This window comes from Labrus mixtus, chromosome 5 (assembly GCF_963584025.1).
Source record: "Labrus mixtus chromosome 5, fLabMix1.1, whole genome shotgun sequence".
NCBI lineage: Eukaryota > Metazoa > Chordata > Actinopteri > Labriformes > Labridae > Labrus > Labrus mixtus.
Genome location: NC_083616.1, coordinates 17273923 through 17297609, shown reverse-complemented (window position 1 = coordinate 17297609; position 23687 = coordinate 17273923). Strand labels below are relative to the sequence as shown.

Below are 23687 nucleotides of genomic sequence, written 5' to 3'. Positions count from 1 at the left end.
TCCAATGCAGCACAGATTCTCCATACAGCACATATTCGTCTGAACCCGGCTGTAAAGGCTCTTGAGTGAACAAATATGCACCATTGGATCACTCAAGCACTGTTGTACCGATAGATTGACCTTCGATATTGCTGCATCTTGCATCATGTTTCATAAAATGTTGTGAAAATCACTCTTTTATACTTTTATAAACGTGTGGTTTCAGAAATAAGTTGACATTTTTATACAGTTTTTTTCACATTTTCTTTTCAAATTGAAAAAATGTCCCCTTTAAAACATTAGCAGTCATCACTGACATTAGAAATTTAAAGTATGTAAAATAACTGGAACCAAAGGATGTTTGCAAGCACGTTGTTAGTAGTCACTTTACAAAGACAGATTCACGTTGTCACTGGTAGTCGATAACAACAACTTACAGAAGACAATACATGTTAAGCGGCCACAGCCTTCTGTTTTTTTCCCCCATATTCTGAATGGGTGAATGCACAAAACTCTTCATAGAAAGAAAAATAAACAGTAAAAGTTTTCTGAGATGAGTCGACATGGCACATTCTTAACAGCCTCATGAGATATTCACGGATAAATCCATATTTACTTCAGCATCATTACACCTTTAATGTACATGCTGTCAGAGCAGATTCCAGTGTTAATGCATGGATATAACATTCATTTAAAAGTGAAAGTTTGTAGACGAACAGCAAAAGCATTCTTTTGTTCTCTGCATCTAAATGTTTTTTTAGTCTGATATTAAAAATCTGTATTCATCATTAATGTTGGCTTTCATGTCTTAAAGGTGAAGTAGTTGTCCTTTAGGTTAGCCTTTTTCAACTGATGTGTGATTCATGTTTCTAGCATGGGGCTTTTTTATTATTTTATTTTGTACTGCACTTTGGTTTATAAAAAAATCTGCCTCATGAAATAGACAACATGACATTCCTACTCAAGAGTAGTTGAAGTACCTTTTATTCCCAATAGCAATTACCAATAAGTGACTAATGTGGGCAAATGCTCTGTTCTGTTGCATGTGCCAATCTACAAGAACATTTGATTACTTTTCTTTTGAAATCTGCTCTGCAAACATCAAAGTACATTGTGGCTGATGCACCTTTATACATTTTTACATACAGAATTAGTAAGCAGGAAAGTAACCTGTTATCAGTGTAATATCAACTGATCCTTTTTTTTCAATTCTAGCAGAATAATCTGCTTTCATTTTTAAACGGCACAATATGTGCAACATACATTGTGTGTCTTAAAGGTGATAAGCAAAGGTTTAAAAAAAATTGGTAATTTGAATATTAGCTTTTGATGTGTACTTGTTTTTCTGAGCAAACACTGAGGTATCCTGCTCTGTCTATTGTAAGTGTTGCAGGAAAGTGAAAAGCATATATTACTGCTTTACCAGTCAATTCCTTCCCGTATTGTATTTTTTTCATTACAATTATTTTCACAGTGTTGAAAAATCCTTTTCAGGCAAGCGTTTTCTTGAAATGTGAACAACTTAGCTTATCACCTAGAAGAATGTCTCTGTGTCACTCAAATAGACACTGCAGTCACACCCCCACTGCTGCAAGAGCCCTTCTCCAAGTCCTCCATTACCAAGTCCTGTTCAGTGACATGATTGAGTCGCCTGGAAGTGTTCTTATCCAGGCTGTTGAGAGAAATGGGTTCCAGGGAGGTCTGTGCATTATTAGCCGGAAGCACAGAGTTCCCCTGAAGCCTGTGCGAGTAGGTTTTCCTCCGTTGTCCATCTGCCGCACACAGGCTAAACTTAAATACAGTTTGGAATCCTCTGCGGAAATTTTCATTGTAGAAACCGTAGATGATGGGGTTGACACTGCTGTTGAAGAAGGCTAGCCAGTGGGCAAACGGGTAAATGTAAATGTTGATGATTCTGTACTGCTGCTCTGTCAGGCTGGCATAGTCGCTCAGCATCATAAGGGTCCACAGAGGCAACCAGGAAATGATGAACAACAGTGCAACTATCAGAAGCATTTTAATCACCCTCTGCTTCTTTTTGGACACAGAGTGTCGGTGGTCATGGCCTGGCTTCCCTCCAGTTGGAACTGCTGTTTTGAAAAGAGTAATGCCGATCCTGGCATACATGATAACAATGAGGGAAAGAGGAGCAAGGTAGATGTTTGCAAACAGAACGGTGGTGTAAATCTTCCTCATCTCCTGGTTTGGCCAGTTCTCTCTGCACCAGTAAAAAGGGGTGGTTTTGTTGTCATAGCCCAGTAACACCCGGATGGTTTGCTCCTTGGTTACTTGTAGCATTACCCCAGAGGGACACATGATGGAAACAGCAAGAACCCAGATAATAACTATTATCAGGGTCGCTGTGGATATGGTCAGTTTTTGCTTGAATGGGTAGACAATGCATCTGAATCTGCAAAGGGATTGAAAAAAGACCGGATAAGGAACATGTACACTTAACATGTTTGAAAATACAGTATATGTTTACACAAGCCAATCAATAATAGCAAACACATTTTACTTTAAATGGCAAAAAACAATATAATATGAGCTGTAAAAAGCAGGAAAAGGACTCTCGGATATTTTTTTACCTTGATTGTCAACTGTGTCAATTATGTGGTGCCAGAGAACACAAACAACCAAGCACTTAAATAACTTGTGTATATTATAGATTTCAGGTCAGGACTGTCACCAAACATTTGGGACACTGAACATTTGTAAGACAGTTGCAACAACATCTTCTTTTATGGTGAAACATTAGAATTCGGAGTTCACACCTGATACGTGATTAGGGTATAATTTAAGTTCAGGGTATTTTCTGCCCCTTCAAAGGAATTAATTTGTCATCAGATTGGTTTTATGGACAGCAATATTCTATGTAGGTGTACATGGACAAATCTAAGCTCTTTCTGTATTGACAGGCTTGTTAGAGCCCGAAATGTAACAACGACCCGAAATGTTATAAAAAAAAATGTAACAAAACCCGAAATGTAATATCTGGTCAATAATGTAACAAAAGTGCTGAGCCCGAAATTTAATTAAAAAAAATGTAATAAAACCCCAAATGTAATAACTGGTCGATAATGTAACAAGATGCTGAGCCCAAAACGTAGTACTTTTGGGTCAGTTATTACATTATGGGGCAGGCCAAATATTTTTCTCCTAATAGTGTTATAATTTTATTACATCATAGAGTGAGTCAATAATTAATGAATTTAATGAATTAATCATTAAATGTAGAGTTCAGTATGCAATAAAAGCAATAGTCAATAGTTTTTACTGTAATTCAAGCTTGTATTCATAAAGTGAAACTAAGGAACTTCTGACATGTGCAAATGCTGTCACATTAACCGGGAATAATTGGATGTCAGTGAGTCATTTTTTACGCACTCCTGCATATTTCTTAGTGTGAAACCGTGTTGTCATTAAAAAAATGATGAGTGTGTGATTTGAAGCTGTTTTCTTTATACCTCTTAATCATGGTGTCAGACCACACTGGTTTATCAATAAAAGACTGGAATTTTAAACATGCAATTAAAAATGTGATTAATCATGAATAGTTGTTGAAATTCTGCAGTTAATTACTATTATAAATGTTCTGTTTGACGGCCCTAAAATAAACCTGTTCTCAAACTTTTCTGTTTTTCAATCTCTGTACACACACAAATTAAGGAAGTAGTTTTTAGATTCAGTCTTTAAAAAAATTGTAGAAACAACATATTGTAACTAGCTTAGCAGAATATTTATTGGCAAACAAAAGATTCAGGTTAGCAGGAAGGCCTTTCTAGCATTAGAGCACTTTCTTTTGATCCCACATTACACTTTTGCAACTTCTATTTTGCTCATCATGTTTCCCATTGAAAATCCATGTTTCTCTTCAGTTGCCTTATGGGCCCTTGTTTAAGAACCTTAAATGTAATTGATAATGTCACCTAACAGGTATGTCAGGAGGCACGGTGACATCAGGAAAGACTAGCAAAGACTGCCAAGTCTGATAGATACAGTATGTAAGGTGACTTTGACCATTAAATGTTGAAGCGTTTCAACCTCCTCCTGTCCTTTCCAAAGGCTCAGACAGCATCCAGTGACTTGAGATTGCCACAGAGTGACATCACTGCACCTCTGGCGTCTGACGACAGGGCAACGGTTAAATACCAGATCCGTTATTTTCACAGTCTGCTGTAGAAAATGCAGCTGCTGTAACTCCACTGCAGGAGTCTGTTCACTGAGCTCTACCCTCTGCCACAAACTGTTCTTTCCCCACTGTGAGCCTCTGCAGCCCCCTTCAATGTTTTTTCGAAGAGATTATGCAGGATTTACATCCAATTGTTGTCATCTTCATGAATAGCAATTAAGCAATTCGGCTCGATCAAGAAGACACTTGTTCAAAGGAGGAGAGGACAAATATAAGAAAAGAGATGAGAAAGCCGTACAATCACGCCAATCTCTATCATTGGAGGGAAATAAAAGAGGAGAATATCATCAAAATTTGAAAAGTTTCAATTTGTCTCTTAAATTAAAAGTTGCAAAGTACTTCTATTAATTAAAAATATTATTTCCTTCATGCCGTTATCCACTCAACTACATGCATACACATGTCTGAAAAACGTTGGTACAAAAGATTAAGATTTACTTTTATTGATTAAGATTACGATTTACTTTTATTGAGTTTTTACACTCTGTAAGTCATGAACACACACATGCAGAAACAGGATCCTATGGACATGCATTAATGGAGAGATGTCAGAGTGACGGAGCGGCCTTGCTCAAGGGCAGTGCTCAGGAGGTGATCTGAAGCAGGAGTATGCATTTGTGTGAATTTTCTACTTATAAATGTTGTATGATCTTTTTTTTAAAACGTATTTTAAAGATATTGCACATACATTGTAAATAAATAAAAGTAAATAGCTTATATTTTGCCTGGAGTCTGATAAAGATAATTGTATTGAGTTCACTGGGTAAAAATGTTATAAACTCCAAGTTTCACTGTCTAAAATGATTGTTAGTTTTTTAAATAAGAACAAAATATGTGTATATCTGAGGTACAACAATTCGAGGTGCTGGTTAATAAATTAGTAGAGACTGAATGTTTTCCTTAATACATTTATTTTTGTTGTCTTTCATTTGCAGAATAAGACCTTAGAAACAGAGGACATCTCTAGAAAGAAAACAGTTAGTGTCTTTCTGAGTTTGCCTGAATATATTATATTGTTCAACTATCATGCTGACATACTGTGTTTAGGTCTGTGGAAACATATAAAGCAAATATTGATCCCATAATTTAAGTCCAGAAAAGAGCTGTTAGAGTCATAAATAAAGCTGCTACTATGAATCCACCAATCACAATGTCTTGCACTTTCAATTTTCAGTTAGAAGTGAAGGAGTCCAAGTATCTTGGGTTTTTGTTGACAAGTGTGGGTAGGATGGATCATGAGCTTGATAAGCCAATGGGTGCAGCATCAGGATTGATGTGGGCTTTGTACCAGATCGTCTTGAACAGGGAGCAGAGCCTTAAGACCTTCCCTCTTCTCGTTCCATCCCCAACCTATGGTCATGAGCTTTGGCTAATGACCGAAAGGATGAGACGATGGATGCAAGCTGCAAAAATGAGTTTCCTCTGAAGGGTGGTTGGAGATGAGTGGGGAGCTCAGGTTAGAGCCTGTACTCCTTTGCATTTAAAAACAGCCAGTTGCGGTGGTTCAGGCATTTTATTAGAATTCCTCCAGGACTTCCTAGATGTATTCCAGGCACGCTCATCTGGGTGTAGACCCCGGCGTAGACCCAGAGCTCACTGGAGGGTTTATACTGAATATCCCATCTGGCATTGGAACACCTCAAAACCACCAAGGAGTGGAAAACAATGCTGGGGAGAGGGATGTCTGCTCCCACTGTGACCTGACCTCAGATAAGAGGAAAAAAATTGATGGATTGATGGATGGATGGCCATTATAAATTCTGCGTGTTTTGCTGCGTTTGATGTCTTTGTTGTTCTTTTGCGCATGGGGGTCAGTTCAGGAGTGTGACCATTTCACCAGGGGGTCTGATACACGTCACATTTAAAAAGTAATATGTAGCCAAAAAAAAATCCAATCTGAGAAAAAATTACTTACTGAATTTAAAGGCTTGCCATGTAAACATAGCCATGGTGGCTTTTGGTTGTTTCTGTTTTCTTTTCCACTTTTTCAAGACACAATTCCTATGAAAAAAAGGTGCTTAGAGGTAATGTAGCGTTAAAATAAACCATCTTACCTGTCAACAGCAATAGCCACCAGAGTAAAGACGGATGCTGACACAGAAATCCCCTGAACCATGCCACTCATTTTGCAGACAAGGCTTCCAAAAGGCCATCCTGTTGACAGGAGAGATGCATTCAGCGGATTTACAACCAGGAAAACAAGTACAGACAGAACAGCAGCTCATGTGTGAAGTGAGACTGACTGCATCAAACTGATTCACACCCACAGACACATCAGAGTACACAGTTGAAGGGCTTTGCATGCAGTAATGTGACATGTAAATGTCTTGAGGGGCTAAAATCGCATTCTTAGATGTGTTTAATCAGAGCTGCTGGTGCCCTAATAGCAGAGGTGATGACAGTGTAGGTGTCTTGTTGTGGCTGGCTCAAATTGATCCCTGGCTTCAGACTGTTATCAGTATAACCCCTGGCTTTTGTAAAATTCTCCAACACTTCTTGAATTAAGGTTGACTGATGATTTAAAGCTCTGTTGGAGGTGTGTATGATGTGTAAGCTGAGATATGTGCAAGCTAAGAAGTAAATCTGAGAATGAAGATGTTGTTCCAGCAAGGAAGATACATTTTGTTAAGGAAGAATTTCACAGGATACTCACTCTGTGATTTTCCTTAATATTTTCTATGTCTCTAAGGGAGATGATTAAGGTTAGAAAATGATACTTGTAATTTCAGCAAATATCTCTTCTTGGTCTTCACAATGAAAAAAACAAGCTACATCCTTCTCTATACCCATTGAGATTCTTTAACCCAATGAACCCCACCTCTCCATGCAGAGAGCTTCTGGATAACCTTTAAATCATAATCATGTTTAAGGCAATCTAAACCTAAATCTATACAAGCAAGATTCTTCATTTGATTTGCAACAGAAAGCTGACAGTAGTCATACTGTCATGTGTGGTAGGTGTTTAGAAACCGCTTTAGAAATCAATGTCAACAAAAATGTCTTACATTGTAAACCAACATAAATAAATTATGTAGGTTCAGCAAAGACTGGAAAATCTACAAGCAACATCAGTAACACAATAATGGATTATGTCCTATTATGGCATTAATACAGAATATGGATAGGACAGATAAGAAATGCATCGCAGAAACGATTCATTTCAACACCCCTACTATGAATGTACAAAATGACTTTTACATTTGAGAAAGAAGGCCTGCATCACTAGGACACTACTGAAATGTAAAATGTGATCAACATCAGCATTGAAGACTGCCTTACACTCAGGAGAAATACAGATACTTGCCTGAAATATTTGTTTTTCTAGTTGATGGATACAACTGATACTATGGTAAAACCTATACAATCGAGGGCATTTTCTTTGTAAACGTGTAAAAAGATGTTTACAGTGTCTTTGTTATAAAGACTTCGACTTAAAATTAGACTTGATTGTCCCAAATGGGAAATTCTTCTTGTTTGACAGCAATCAACAAACAGTGACATCACTGACAAAGGTCCCCACTAGAGACAGGGAGTGATTACTCCGAAGCTGATGGCAGCGTCCCTTTAGTTGATCCCAAACGACTTCCTGTTCTAAATTTAAATTAAACTTATTTCGACTTTGACCCAGGTCACTTCTGTATTTTCAAAGCATGGCCAATCACATTACAGATGGCCAAGGGCTTTGATGTAGAGAAATAAAATAAAGTTTACAGGCAATTAGGCTAATTTGAAAGTATGAGTAGGCATTTCTTTAGCAATTTCAGACGTTGAAGTCTTGGCAGTAAGCTCAACTCTTGTGACATGACCAACACAGCAAAGTTCAGCCCAGTCAGCTCGAAAAATAGAAGCCTTTTAGAGGTTAAAGTTGGTGCTGTCAATCGATACAAAAAAAACCTAATCATGATTAATGACAGCAGGGGTTGAATAATTACTATAATTCAAATTTAAAATACCTTTTATTACATTTTTCAATTTTTAAGACACTCTAAATGTGCCACATGGAAATGCAAAGAAAGCCACTGGCAGCCTTGTTCAAACACAGCCCAAATAATTCAGCTAGGGATTTTGCTTGGCACATACGATTTTAACAGAAAACAACCAATTTAACAATAAATTAAAAACAACCTCCTTTAGAAACAACCTGTCTCAATACATTACTACAAATACTACATCCAGTCATTATTGTTAAAGGTGCAGTGTGTTTAAAGTGCTCAGTGCAGCAAAGGTCTATATACTGAAGAGAGTGATTTGGTTCAGTGTCACTGGGAAGGGCGGAACAGATTGCCAAATAAACATGAAATATAAAAATCACAAATGTTAAATTCAAATAATTATTTCTAATAGATTAACAATAGAAGTCTGGTAAGTAAAGCACAATATTAAATGATTTTTAAATTACATTAAAAGTCACATATTAAACTCCTTTTCAACAAGTTAAAATAAGTCTCAGAGCTCCCAAAAACATGTCTGTAAAGTTTCTTGTTAAAAATCCACTCTGATGCTGTATTTTACTTTGTCTATATACTCTATTTCAGCCCTGCTCAGAACAGGCTGATTCTGTGTCTTGTAGCTTTAAATGCAAATGAGCTGTGTCTGGAAGGGCTTGTGTGACTCTGGCTCTCTCATTCCATGCCCTATAGTTTATGGTGAGAAGGCAGACTCAGAGGGCAGAACAAACACCTAGCTGTGGGAGTGTCAACAAACTGGGGGAGGGGTTACTGCCCTTTGTGATGTAATGAAGGGAACATCTCCAAACGTCCCGTTTGAGCACACATTTTCTGCAAAGTGGAGCAGGCAAAAGACGGAGAGGGTGGACTTTTCTCATAACTGGTTTGTAAACAGACTATGGACACATATTGGTGTTAGAAAAATATGGCAAAGTGTATTTTGCACAATATGCGACCTTTTAAAATAGACAAGGAAGCAGAACAAGTGTAAGGGTAGCTAGGTTGTGATTTTCCCAATAACAAATCAACCAGTATAGAAGCTTAGCAATATGAAGCCACCCAAAACCGACAAATGGTAAAAAAAAAAAAAAAGTTGTTGTGGCTGAAAATGAAAGCCCTTAAACCAATATGTTCCGTTCACTCTTCTTCATATAATTGGATTGTCCAAACACTTCATTGTTCTATTTGGCTTAATTGATTAATATTCAAGGTAACAGACTGTTGAACAAAATTTTCTCTTTAATTTATTTTAGTTTGAAGCACTTACAAACTGTAAGCAAACAGCATTTAGACAAAACTGTGACCCACACTTATAGCAAAGCCTGATTCCTTTACAAAAATGTCACCCTCACTGTAGGCAGAAAATGGTAAGTACTGTGACCTGCAGCCCTGACGGATCATGAGCTGCCTACTAACTGAATGTCTGGTATCACAGCCCACTTAATGATCCCTCATTTGTTTCATTATTAACTACTGCAGACGCTTGACTCATGTTTTAAGTCTGTTCTGAAACAGATGGGCCTGCTGTTTAACGTCAGAGTAGAGAATTCCCATGATTCCTGCAGTCTCTATGTCTTTTTGTTATTGTTTTGATTGAGAGCCCCCTGGCAGCTGAATCAATTAATAAATTAAATTACATACTGTAGTTTAAAATAGTAAATGTTCATTAAATCATGAGTCAAAAAGTCCTTGACGTGCATTTTTTCAGTAGAGTAACTTTACTCTTGTTTAGTATACAGTTAGTGTGTCATTGCACAACGAGCAATGCTAAAACAGTAACATTTCATGATGTCAAATTTGCATCGTCTCAAAATCTATTCATCGATAAACACAGCCAACGTATATGCGCAGGTCTGCCTATCTCGAACAGCTAAAAGAGAAAAGTTTGATACACTAAAAAAAAAATCTGTGTTTCTGCCTGCAGCAGGCAATATCTCCATGATTTTCAATTAGATCATCTTACACTGCAAACATCCCAATGGAGCATTAGAAGAAACATTTATTTGAGAGACAGTGGCAGAATGCTTGTTATAGAGTCTGAACAGGGCACTCTGTGGCCAAAACAAGAGGCTTAACGGATGAAGCAGAATGCGAAGGAAATGGGAGCAAAATGCTCTGTCTAACTGATCACTCATCAACAATACAAACACTCAGAGGCAGAGGGATACAAATGTCACAAAAACGGTTGAACATGTCCAGGGGATATTTGTATCCTATATGAAGTCACAGCTTCAAAGGCACTGAAGTCTAGTAAACTTCATCTGAACCAACACTTGTCCCCTCTAACGGATTTCCTGTATTCAGCTTTACAGTCTGCATCACTTTCAATTATCAACCTGTCCAATGTCATTGGCTGACCGAGTGTCCAACCCATATCATGATGCTGTCATCTCAAGTAGTCCTGACTGAGATACTGGTGGACAGGTGATGAGCTCTGGCTTGCTTCTGATTGACGTGGTACTTTGTGCTACAGCTGAGTGAGTCCAATGTCATCTGTGACACCCAGTAAGGCTTTCACATTCTGCTCTCTCAGTCTTTCACTTGCCTTTTTGCAATCTGCAGTATGAATCAACTTGACCCTTCTTCCAGGCATCGCTTTTTCCATCCCAGTTAAAATTCTTAAATGTTTCTTTCATTCAAAACTATTTCACATCTTTTGTTTTAAATGGAAACACAGACACATAATGGAGAGGATCCCTATCCCTGTTATCTGCAAACTTAATATTCTGCAACACTTCCTAATTAATCAATATCCATTTGTGTTTATGATCAAGCCCTGGCCATGTTTACTGTATATTCCATTTCTGCTTTGTTGATCTTTGAAAAAGAGTCAAAGGACTTCATGAATCTAATACAACAAAAGCCTGCACAAGCCTCCTGTTTAGCATAATCAAATCAATATTTAGAATCTCATCAGTTCAAACATGATCAAATATTTATTTACTTTCCCCATACAAAGCCAGCTGGGCTTTATGGAATCCCAGTGCAGCAGAAAATGTTGCACAGTCCTCTTCAGATCCATGACTCTCTGATTTCTGTTTGACAGTTTATACACCGACAAGCTCTGGCACCTTTGGGACCTCAGACTGACACATGCTGGGTTTTTATTTGAGTTGATGAATTGGCAACAGCTGAGCCCCAATGGAAACACATCCCAATACTATTCAAAATAATTGGGATGCTTTTTAATTAGCTGTCTGGGCAGAGAGCTGAATAGATTATTTTTTTTAAAAACAACATCAATTAATTACATAAAACTCTTTGACATTATAATCAAGTTTGTATTGTGACATTCCGGTAGTTGTATTTTGATCCACTTTGTTTTCAGACTGAAGCATCAACAAAAAAGTGGCCCCATTAAATGCTGAAGACAATAAACAGTAAATGTCAAATGCATGTAACCCTCTCTGATAAAAAGGCTTTAGTAAAAGTTCATGTTATGAATACAAAGATGTTCCTTTGTTTGCCTATTTGCTTCAATCTGCAAACAATCAAGTCTATGTTCTATCCTCTCACTTGACGGCGCATCTACAATATTATTTTGTTTACTCCAGACTAAAGTATTTCAATGTTTTCATTATGCTTTGTTCACTCGTGGTGTAGCCACTAAGAGCTGCTATGTCATCAGAGTGTGTCTTAGTCTGGTCAATATATTGGTCCACAACAGCAGGTTTTGACTAACGCTAAGTTATCAAAGTCATACAGTTTTCAAGCAATTCTTTTCTCAGCTGCTCAGAGATTGTAGGTCTGTTGAATGGATGTTCTTGGTGACACTCTGATAACAATATTTCTTTAACAGAGGGGGTACATGGGTATATTTGACTACAGCTCCTGGGTATCCTAAACCCACCTCAAATGGAGAAATTGGTGATTTGAATTTTGCCTGTCAATACAGACAGAAAGACTATGCACAACTAATGTCCAATGTGTAAGGCCTGGTATGACAACAATGTCTGTTTTCTATCCAGAGATGTGTTCGCTGAATTTTAACATTTTACCTGGTATTACTGAGAGAAAATCTGCTTTTCCACAAGTCACATCCATTTGCCATGTGGGATTTCTGGTGTTAGAAATTGTGGTTTAAGACTATCATCAAAGGTCCCATATTATGCTTTTTCTGGTTTTATATGCTCTTTAGTGTGTTTTCCATGTGTCCTGTGCATGTTTAGGCACATTTATGTGCAAAAATTCAAAGTCCGCGGAAACACGGCTTCTCCTACGTCCTCCTGTTAGCTGTAGCATTAGCCGCATGTAACACTCGGTTCTAGCCCCCCTCGATAAAAGTTTGTCAGTCCGACGTCATTGTCAGTGTGAGATCACTGATCTAAGCCCATTGGCTCGTTGTGGCAAGCCCTGCAGCTCATGTTGCACGCCCGTTAACTTCTGTAGCACGCCCACGATATGACGCAGCCTGCGGTAGCACAGTAGTGCTAAGGTGCTAATGTTTATGCTCCCCTCGGACGGAGCCAGTGGCTGCATTCCCAATATGGTAAAAGAGGCGGGACATTTCCGAGAACCGTGCTGAGCAACTGACCAATTACGGCAGAGCCGACAGGCCGACCAATCAGATCAGACTTGACACACGTGGGGATTCTGAACGTGGTCACTTCAGAGCCTTAGAGAGAGAGTCAGAAGCGAGTCGGTGCATGGAGCGGCAGTACATGAAAACAGACACTTTTTTCAAAGTTTAGCTATTTTGAACATACTTTAGTAGGTACATAGATTAAATATATGAACCCCAAAAAGGGCATAATATGGGCTCTTTAAGACCTCGCTCTGGTTGACACTTCTCCTAGGCTGTTTGAAACCTTCAGTCTATTGGTGTCAATATGCTCCTTTATGCCAAACATGTTAACGGTAGAGCATTTTACAAATAACACCTTTCTCATTGGATTGTATAAATGTTTTTTTTTTTTCTTACTTTGCTTGTTCTTATAAGAATGAACAGATGCCCGGCTGGGTGCATGTTTGCAGAGGCATGGCTTCATCTAGAACTAATTTAAATGGGTTCAAGCCAGGAACATTTGTTCTGCAGCAATCTTGTACTTTTAAAGCTTGTATGTCACAGGATGTCACTCAGTCTGTGCACCCAGCAGGGGAGTGATGAAGCAGATATCACAGTTTCTGCTCTTCCAGGGCTGGATATTCTCAGTTTAGCAGCAGGGGTGTCACAGGGTGCAACGCTAGATCCCCAGGTGATCTTTAGAACTAAATTAACGTTCTAAAAAGAATGTGTATAAACAGATTTCACTGGATTGTTTGAAAGAGTTTCTTTTGGCTGATCTTGCTATGGATGAAATCCTCATATTTTAGTTTTGCAAGTCTTTTCGCTCCTTTTTGAACATTGAATTGCCTCAAGATTTTTTTTGAGTCGAGCTTCAGAGTGAGCAACATCCTTTGCAAGTGTTTCTTTTTCTCTGCGTCTTTGTTAGGCTTGACCCAATCCTCGGTCAGACAGAGACACATTTTCGGGTCTTTGTATTTTCCCAAGACAAAGAAAGAACAGAGGAGAATCCAACCTCAGAGATTGCAGACTGATGGATGGGGGCTACATAGCACAGCCGAAGGGTTGATGCTCAAGAGTGCCTCCATACAGATAAAAAAAAAGCAATCTAATTTCAGGCACAATGAAGGGTTCCCTTCAGAAACAGAGATACACTTATAGTCATTCAAGGCTTGATGATGTAGAGGTATTTTATTAAAGACTTAATTAGATTTCAAGGTAAATTTGGTTCAGTGACAGTTTTCCTCCCAAGCATTGTTGGTTGGTAATTAATTGACAAATGTTTTCCCCTGGTAAAAAGAGGTACTGAGCATTGTTTTTTTATAGTAGTACTGAGCCAAAGTTTTAAATTATGGCATCAAACAGTCTATTTATGTTGAAAGGTTCGACTCATCTGCTGCCATAGGACCTCTACTTTAAGTGTCAATTAGAAAGCACATTTACATTTTAAACTTGTGCACACCTTATGCACTCCATTCAACCCGCACTCAAACGTATTCTGTTTTTGCTTTAAAAAGAGGAAATAATAATACTTTAGGATAGGAAGCCTGGTAACATAATTCACTGAGCATCAGATGTTGATCACAGCTCTCTGCTTAATTTAGCTGAGGATAGACATTCTCTGCCAAAGAGCTTAATCTAAAACTTTTGATAATTTTGGAATGTGATAAACTATAAGCAAAACTAATAAGCTTTCATTCTTGTTTATTTCTGAGATTCGCAAGCTGTCCATAATGTTTCAGGATTTAATTCTAGGTTACGTCATTGTCCCAGGGATTTAATCATACAAAGCTCTCTGCCTGCTGGATTTCCCTAAACTCAATGTCAGGGTCTGACATGCTCTTGATTAAGACAATAATGCTGCTTTTGTGAAGAGAAAGGCATTGTGTGTAAGTATCTATTTATTCACATTAGTGCCTACTAAATGTTCTCTGGAGGTGAATAAAGCAATTTAGTTGATGATTCACAGTCACTACATTCACAACAAATTCTTTTGTTATTCACATGGCATTATTATAGTTAACCATATAAGGCTACATTTTGCTTGTGATAAATTTGTGTCATGGAGAGCCAACTGTCAAGCCCAATGAACACAATTTGTAAAAGTTCTGCCTCTAGTTCATGTATATCAGGAATAACTGCTCCCTCAAAGACAAACCACAATGTCATCCCCCTGAGCCTTATATCTTACTTTAGATCACCACAGGCTGCTAAAACAATACATCATTCAATAAGCATCACGAGGTTCGTGTTGCGTGGGATGGCTTCAATGTATAGTTCATTGGGCCATACTTATGGTGTCTAAATTCACAAGGAAAGGCAGCCCTGCACTGAATATAGTATTATCACTGATGAGGGGGTCAGGGATGAATGTTAATCATAGGATTTAAAAGGCTAGCAGCTCTGACAAGCTGTGATGCTTCATTACACAAGAGAAAACAAAATTGTTGTTTGGAGGAGAAATAAAGATATGGCCTTGCCGCAGAAATCTGTTTTTTTTTCTCCTGCCTTGTGTGAATTTAGGCCTGAGGGTCGCAACTGGGAAAAACGATTACAGTTTACTATATCGCCAGTAGTATAAACAAGTTACTATTGTCAAACTCTGTTCAAAGAGCCATAAAATACCAAAGAAACTTAAATGCTTACAATCTATCTTAGATGCCGGATAATTCAAATGGTTAACAAAGGAGTTTCAATCTATAGAGCTCAAGTGTTAATCCCATGAATGATGAATTCATTATAGGACTAGGACTTCCCTACAACTTAAACTGTTTTCTTTACAGGAACACAAGGAGGCATGTGTTTAAAACATCATAATGAATGTCACCATGATGTAATTAAAAAGAAAAAAAAAATAGCGATTCCACATAAAACGTATACATAAAACGTTGCCTGGCAACACAAATCTAAGAACAATGTAGATGATAGAGAGATGATTGAAAATATTTGAATAACACAAAAGAACAGATTCAAACCAGGACATAAAGTAACAGCCTGTCATCAGGGGATATTTGTTTGAAAGATGAAATTCCAATTTTTAATGCTCAATGCAGCAAATCAAACAATAGTTAAATGTTGGGGGGGGACTTGGTATATTTCAAAAATAATTATTCAGTGAAATGTAATTTAGCAAAATAGTTCCCTATTTAACAGATGTTGAGATTTTCCTCTTTTTCAAATACATTTCAGCCTAGTTGTCCTCGAATACAAGCCTGGAAATAACCAATGCCATGGGGAGTGATGCATTTGTGTAACATGAATTTCTTAATTAAATTACATAGACATTTACTGAATAGTTATGGCTATTGGGTTACATCTTTTGAGGTATCTTGTCATGAGAGTATGTGTTCATCATGTGGAAAATTTGATCTACTAGTGGCACAAGACGAAAAAAGAATTTGGGGGGTCACATAGCAGATCTGTCCTCATGGAAGCATGAATAACTGTAACAAGCATTACAGCAACCAGGCCAATAATTGCCCAGATATTAGCCTGGACCGAAGTGTTAGAACAACCAATTAACTAGTAGAATTATGTATAACCATGCAGTCAACTCTGTTAAAAATTCCCACTTTTTTCACACAGCATAAGAGTTTTAATGAAACCGTCTTATACTGTCCTGCTCACCTGTTATTATGTTGTCTAGTAGTGTTGTGGGCATGCAGAAAATCCCAACCAACAGGTCACTCACAGCGAGGTTTAGGATGAACAAGTTGGTGACAGTCCGCATGTTTTTGCTCCTCAGAACGATGAAACACACCACTCCGTTCCCCACCATGCACACAAGGAAGATGAGCAGGTAGGACACAATGAAGATGGCTGCTGTGGACGGCTGATGCAGGTAAAATCCGACATATGTGATGTTGTTCCTGGGTATGACGGACTCCTCAGAGGAGTTATAAAGAGTCCAGTTGTCATACAGTTGAGTCAAGTTGTTCACAAGTCCTTCGTTCATTTTAAACCTAAAAACAAAAGAAGAAAGACAGGCAGATTACTTCATGTGAATCAAATTGCTTTCCATTAAGATTTCAATAATTGTAACCAAACTAGTGCTGTTGTTCAGAGGTCAAACGTTTGCTACTTAAGAGTTGAAGAAAGAAGAAAATGATTTCCCTGAAAACCTTGAAAAAGACTTTGCAATATAGAACAAGAAAAATATAGCTGTATCCATGCCAAAAACCTTTTTTAGTAATGTGATCTTTACATTCTGAGAAATGAAAAAGTCTAATGTATAAAATACAACAGTTACAAGCAGTTATTTACTCATTCATAGACATTTATAGTCCAACTTACTCTTATTGGCAATATTTTAAACTGCACTGGTATATTTTCTTCTTTTTCTGTCTGCCTAGCTTCATGTTGTGTTTGCACTGCTGCATTTGCACATAGAAAGCCCCTAACGGATAAATAATGTTCATTGAATTGAACTGTTGAAGGCGCCTCACAAGCTGAGTAGAACTGCAGTTATAACTCTGTGCATTCGTCATCTCATGGGAGACTTTTCACTCCACCATTGGCAAATATAACAAGTAGTACAGCTTCAAGCTAGAACTGTAATCAGGAATACATGTATGACACAGTCTCACACTTCTATTAATATGTAGGGTGTGCATAATTGATTGTAATGCCATTAGTGTCATTAGAGTCCACCAGAGTGACTGAGAAATCAGACACAGTCTCAGCTCTTCAAATGTACTGTATGTTTCCAGAACATTGACAAGTTAATGCAGTAAGTTGAGCGATTGAGCCAAATGCTCATTACGATCCCTGACAATATGACACTTCCTTAATTAGCGTGAGAAAAAAAAGAGTTTAAAGCCAAACATCAGCTTGTCAGACAAAAGTTGCTACCATGGATTAAATGGGGAAAGTAACAGATGTGAAGCCAGAAGATAAAAGTTTGATGGAATTTAACTCTGCGGTAACCTAACTTCAGCAAAGAGATGCATTACAATGTGTTCATCCTTTGTACTGTTGAGATGAAAATCAGAAATGACTGATGATGGAGATGAAGCTTTGCTCTTTGTGCTTCAGCATCAATCTGTGATGTTCGGTGCATTACTTTATTTCATGATGATGAAATGCATGCTCTCCCTCTGCCGCCCTTCATCTTCTCCAGCTAGTGATTTTATGAATTTCCTTTAAGGATGCTTTGAAAAGCCCTCGGATGCGTGTAGGTGTTGAGAGATGAATGAGAAGAGCATATGGTTTGGAGGGTGTTCTCTTGATCCTAAAACAAGAGGAGGGCTGTGTGTTGCTTCTTGGCCTTTCTTCTGTTGATATAGAAACCCTGTTCATTTTGCATTCTAAAATAGTGAAAATTGACTTTAAAAAACTAATTTAAATCAATGAATCTAATCTTTTTTTAAATTCTAATTTATTTGTAATCTCAATTTTGCTTTTTTATTTAAAGATTAACAGATTAGTTTCTAAAAAATGATAAATCAATATTTTTTCCTTCAGCTTCAGTTGTACCATGGACAAGGTCAACAATAATCTAACAATACAATTATGAAATCTTCTGAAGTGCTAAATTAAACTTTGAACTACGCTGGCTGCAGATTAAGAGAGTTCTAAAAGAGTTCTAAAAAACTGAGCACTGACGGTTTGATCCTCCCTACTACAGCTTATCCTTGCATGAGATACTGAACCCCAAAGACATAGCCATCGATGTCTGAGTGCAAGTTAAAATGAGTTAGCATTATCTGCCATCATTGTATGAATGGGTGTGGCAGTAAAGCCTTTTGATAGGTTGAAGGACTATAGAGGAGGTACACAAGTGCAGTCCCTTTATAACCCATGTATCTGCCTGTTCAAGTTTAATTAGTGGTCTTTTCTGGTGTAATAAGTAGTAATTAAGTAAGTAATTAAAGTTTAGTAATTAAAATTCCTGTTCCACTGCTTTGGAATAGAATTCATTAAATTACTGCATAATGCAGATCAGTTTTCAAGGAACATTCTTTGGTCCAAATTTGCTTTAATTGGGTTTCTGGTGATCACGGGAAGGATTTTTATGCACTACAGTATGTGTAGAATAATTGGGCATAATGTCTAATGCAGCCTCAAAAGGGGGTCTAAGATCCCTTAAGTACTTGTTGAATTGAAAACACAAGTCTGAATGTATACATGTTTCCTATAAAGACAGGCATGGCTTTAGACACAATTGATAAGGACTTAAATTAAAAGTCTTCTGGTCTTCAGACTTAAATTTGCAGAAATTGTAGTCACGGTAAAACATAAAAACTCAAAAATAAGTCCTTCATAGATTGTAATCTTTGTAAGCGTCGTCTTTGTCGTAGCCTCCCTGGAAACTGCAGAGAAATTAGAAAATAATTGTTGTCCACAAGTGGAACACGAAATAGCAACTGAAAAATGAACGTCACCGCTTCCCTAGCAGCTGTTCCTGAGGTGCACAAGTGTTTTCAAGTGGATATTCCCTCTATGTCAACATGGAATAAACAGCTGCGACAGAATCTACCCGTGAAATAAGCAAGGGGCGCGGAGATTTGCATCAAATAACTGCAGCTGTAACACTTTGAAATCCTAATTATATATCTGATGACAATGTGTTTTCATGATGGATGTCACTTTGGTAATGCTCGGGGAGAATGTTAAAGATTCTCATGGTGGGAAAACATGTTACCTGTCAAGACGATGTCCTTGGCTTCGCAGTTAAATATTCCAATGTATTCCCTTAGCCACATTTTCAGACCAATTAAAAATCCTTCCTTTATAAATACTGCCAAAGAAATGTCTGTAAAAGTGTGGTCCATTATTCTGGAGTTATTGTCATTGATGGTCGTGAACCTCGCTGGTGGTAAAATCTCACAATAGGCTTACCGCTGCTCTTTCCGTCTGAATGAAATGAATAAAAAATAAGTGTGAATAAAACATAAAAAGGCTAATAGAGGGAACATGGGTGGCCAATTGAAGGAACTGGGGAAGCATGGGATTAGAAGCTCTTTAATGTGACGCCAACTCTGCAGATTAAATGACTTATTTATAGAGACGTAGATGTGTCCTGGTAGGTTTGTAGAGTCTAAGGTGAATGCAGATCTAATCATGTCTGAAATGATGAATGTTCTTAGCTTTAAATCATATCAAATGTACAAACTGATTTGCTGCTTCCTGTGGACACTCGTGCATCAGTCAGTTCAGGCAGTGAACCACAGAATAAGCCACCCATAAATGTGATTTGTGTGTACCCAAAGGATGTGGCAGGTCCAAAACACATTTCTCTGGATCAGATGTTTTAAGAGATGTGATGAGCTAGGCTCTGTGGGATTCAACACAATTTAACCAATTTAATTTCATCTTGAGCCTAAATCTCATATCTCTGACCTCTGAAGAAAGAAAGAAAATGTGATGGTTTTATATTTTATCTCTCCCTAAACTGGCAAAACTCTCGTTAAATGAAAAGGATTGGCTTCACTTTGGGGGTTTCTGAAGGATTTAAGTAAAGAGAATCGAACAAAGTTAGTGTGCTAATTAGAGCTTGAGCAGGAAGTTGTAGTTCTTTTTTTTTCCATTACCAATTTAACGAAAAGTATACATGGTCAGATCGGTTGTTTTGATGGTTTGGGTATATTTAAAGAGAATCATATAGGAGGGATAGATGCACCTATATTATTAACCCATATTCTGTGTGAGAGCACAGATATATAGATCCAAAAATCTAATTACATCCTTTTAAAAGTCAAAGCCTTCCTCATCTTGGTCTGAAAATCTATCCATTCACTGTAACTGCCTTGATTACATCTTTCTCCTTATCCATTTCCCTTCATGAGTTCAGTGAATTGCTTCCACTGCCAACATGAAGAGATTGCAGTGGTTTTGTAAAGAGATCAATTTGTCCAGAGAGGACTCTCTGTTGTGTGGTTGTTACTGTACAGTGCTCACTAAGAATGTGGGTGTGAGTCACAGCTCAACTATGTCATTCTAAGGGATTTAATGTCAATCATTAGGGTCCAGTAAAGGTGCTTTAAGAATCTGTTTCCATACTGAGAGGGAACAACATTCTCAGCAAGCAGTTACCTTCATACATGACATTTTCGTGCTGGTGGAAAACAGTGTGTGCTATGTTTGTGGTCATATGATCCTGGTTTCAGATCTTAGATAAAGATTTGCTTTCAATGTGCAGTTATAACTATGTAGAGTCAAGTAAAACACATTATTATATGTCAGATCAAGGTTATAGGTAAAGATATTGTACTCCGGGTAAGTATGTTTTCTTGAAATGAAAACTATTCAATAGTCCACAGAATCTGTGTTTTGCAAAAACGATGTGAGAGAGGCTTAAACTATGTATTCTGGAAATTACACCTTGCCTAATATTAAAGTTTAACCTAACCAACCGTTCATTAAGACTCATTAACACTAACTTTTCTGTAAGCATCCCTAGGCTGCCTTTCTGACCCCTGCAAACTACATTTAATAATTCAAAGAACAGAAAGAAATCGGGCTCCATCAACTACAGGCTTCATTATGTCATTCTCTCCTCGATGTTATCACACTTCATGTCAGTCTCACTGATACTGGCTGCAGATGGGTTGGAAACCAATACTGTCAAGATGTCCCAGACTTAAACAATATAACCTTATTTGTTGGGTTCAGCTAGGGCTATCACTCTTCATAAATCCCATAAATCCTCTAAACTGTCCCTCAAAGACACCTAATAAGAGGAATAATCCTTCACTTGCCTCCCTGAGAAATACCTAAGCTCAAGAGGAAGGAGACAGCAGGGAAATAATGTGTATGTTCACAAAACCTTCCTAATCTTAACTTCATTTTTTTCTTGTTGTATAATATATTTGATTTGGTCTGTCACAAAGGGACGTGACTGAAATGACAATCATTCTACAAAGTAACAGTGCATGATTTAATGCTACACTGATCACCTTGCCTCCAGTTTGATACATGTCTTATGTTCCACTTCAACAGCCTTAAATACATCCGAGAAACAGTCAGGGGAACCAAATGGTTTAAAGGCTTATTTCACAGCACAGTCATATAAATCTCAACATGACTAAGTTATTTGTTTTGATTTTTGTTTTGATGAGTATGTTCAGCCTTCTATTCCAGTTCATTGTGCTTCCATGAGCTTCGGGAAGGTTAAGTCCCCAGCCCTTGGTGACTAGCATGCACCCTATGGCCCTAGTTTCCCATTAGCAGCACTAAGGGTACTGCAACCAAACATGAACTTCACTTTTCCTTAGTGCAGACGGGACCTGAGCTGCTTAAGAATACATGCAAAGATTAACATTACGCGCATATAACGGCTTTTGCGCGTCACACGCGCTGATGGCCAAATGTTACTTCACCGTGAAGGGTCATTTGACTACTGGTTGTTCTGTTCTGCTAGAAGTCTGCGCGTAAGATCGCGCCATGGGATGGGCACGCGAACTTCAGAAGACCATGCATGAATGACCGCTCCTGGACAAAGAGGTTTCTGTGTCCGCATGGTGATCGGCGCACCAAAGCGTAAGGAATTGGCTGGAAATACAGATAGCAGGAGAGATAACAATACGCGCACCGAATCACTTTTTGACCTGAAATACCCTGTTAAGACCTCAACGACACTATTGAACTTAAGTAATCAATCATAAAAAAGAAAATTAGTTTCCATACATACATTTAAGAGGCACCCGACGTGCCATAATATGCACTTGTGATTGTAAAATAAGCAAATTAACTTCTCTTACCTTGGTTTATTCAAGTCAAACTGACGATGAGGAAAAGTAAAGTAAAAAAAAAAGTCTCCTTTCCTGTGAAGAAGACATGCATTAACACAGAGGGGAGAAAACCCACAGGCGTCAAGGAAAATGAAAACGTCTGGCTTCGTCCCGGCTGTATCGACTTTCAGTCCGGCTTCATGTGCGTCCGCTTGACGCGCTTCATGTGGAACAGAGATGCGCTCAAGCAGCCGCTCAGAGCGCGAGTGGAGCGTTTCCAGCCCGAGCCGTCCGTATTTGATGCGGTGACGTTGGGAGCGAAAGGGGGAGGGATGAGAGTGGGATGAACAGGCTATGGTTGAGTGATATCCCCCTGATCTCTCCCAAATGCTATCTCTGAAATGCCAAGAGTCGACTATTATAAAAACTGTCAGATGTGGTGATGACAGTGAGAGGGCAGGTCGCAGATGGTCTGAGCCGCGGAGCACACCGATGCTTCGCGTTTTACCGATTACTAAATGAAATGACAGCGCTAAAGAAAAATTAGAAAAAGAACTTGATGATGGTGGCTATTTGTATGCCAAAAATCCTGATGTAATAAAACAATTAAAAAAATTTTTTTTAAATGAAATGTTTCATTGATCCAGTAATTACATGTGTTTTTTTAATTACCCAGAGATTATATTTTAAACATAAAAATAAAGCTTTATTCACAGTTAGTTGAAAGATTTTTTTTGGAATTTAGATTAAATCATTGTAATTGTTTAATTCAGCATGAATTTTTAGCTGCTCGTGATTCTCAATTTGAATTGATACATCTGATGTCACTGATACCTTTTCTGACTGATATCATGCTGAACTTGATCAATTGAATGTAAAAAATTTTTAAAAAGACTTACATTGGCATAGAGACAGAGAGTTTGAATCACTGAGCAGATTTTTATCTGAATCTAGTTCAGGAAAGAGCTTTGTTGGCTGCTGCAGCTGTCACCATGTTCAGTAAAAAAAACATCAGAGTGGGCTTCAAGGTTCAACAGAAAAACTGAACAACAAGAGAAGGGGACACAAGCAATGACGTTTTCAGAAAGATAATGTTAAGTGGTCACAGGAAGGAGCTGGTTCAAGCTTTTTATCCTTGTTGGAAAGTTTACATTTTTTCTGCTTTTTGCTCCATCTGACTGACTTCACTGGTAAAACCACTTAAATGACAAACAAAAAGGCATAATGACTTTTAAATGTTAGATCTCTTTTAAACAAAACATTTCTTATCAATTACCTGATTTTAGATAATAATATTGATTGCATGTTTTTAACTAAAATGTAGCTCAGCACTGATGGACCTGCAGCACTTATAGTATCTTAAACTTTATTTTAAACTGGTTCATAGCATTTGT

At 37.9% G+C, this 23687-nt stretch overlaps 1 protein-coding gene across 1 annotated transcript; it reads right to left on the bottom strand.

Moving 5' to 3' along the window:
- Window positions 1-858: 858 nt before the first annotated feature.
- npffr2a (neuropeptide FF receptor 2a) lies at window positions 859-22543 on the bottom strand. Its single transcript, XM_061038274.1, has 4 exons — window positions 22324-22543; window positions 16250-16584; window positions 6226-6325; window positions 859-2389 (listed from the first exon to the last, which is right to left on the bottom strand). The coding sequence occupies exons 2-4, from the start codon at window positions 16575-16577 to the stop codon at window positions 1537-1539; spliced, it is 1281 nt and encodes a 426-aa protein (XP_060894257.1). The 5' UTR covers window positions 16578-16584; window positions 22324-22543; the 3' UTR covers window positions 859-1536.
- Window positions 22544-23687: the final 1144 nt, after the last annotated feature.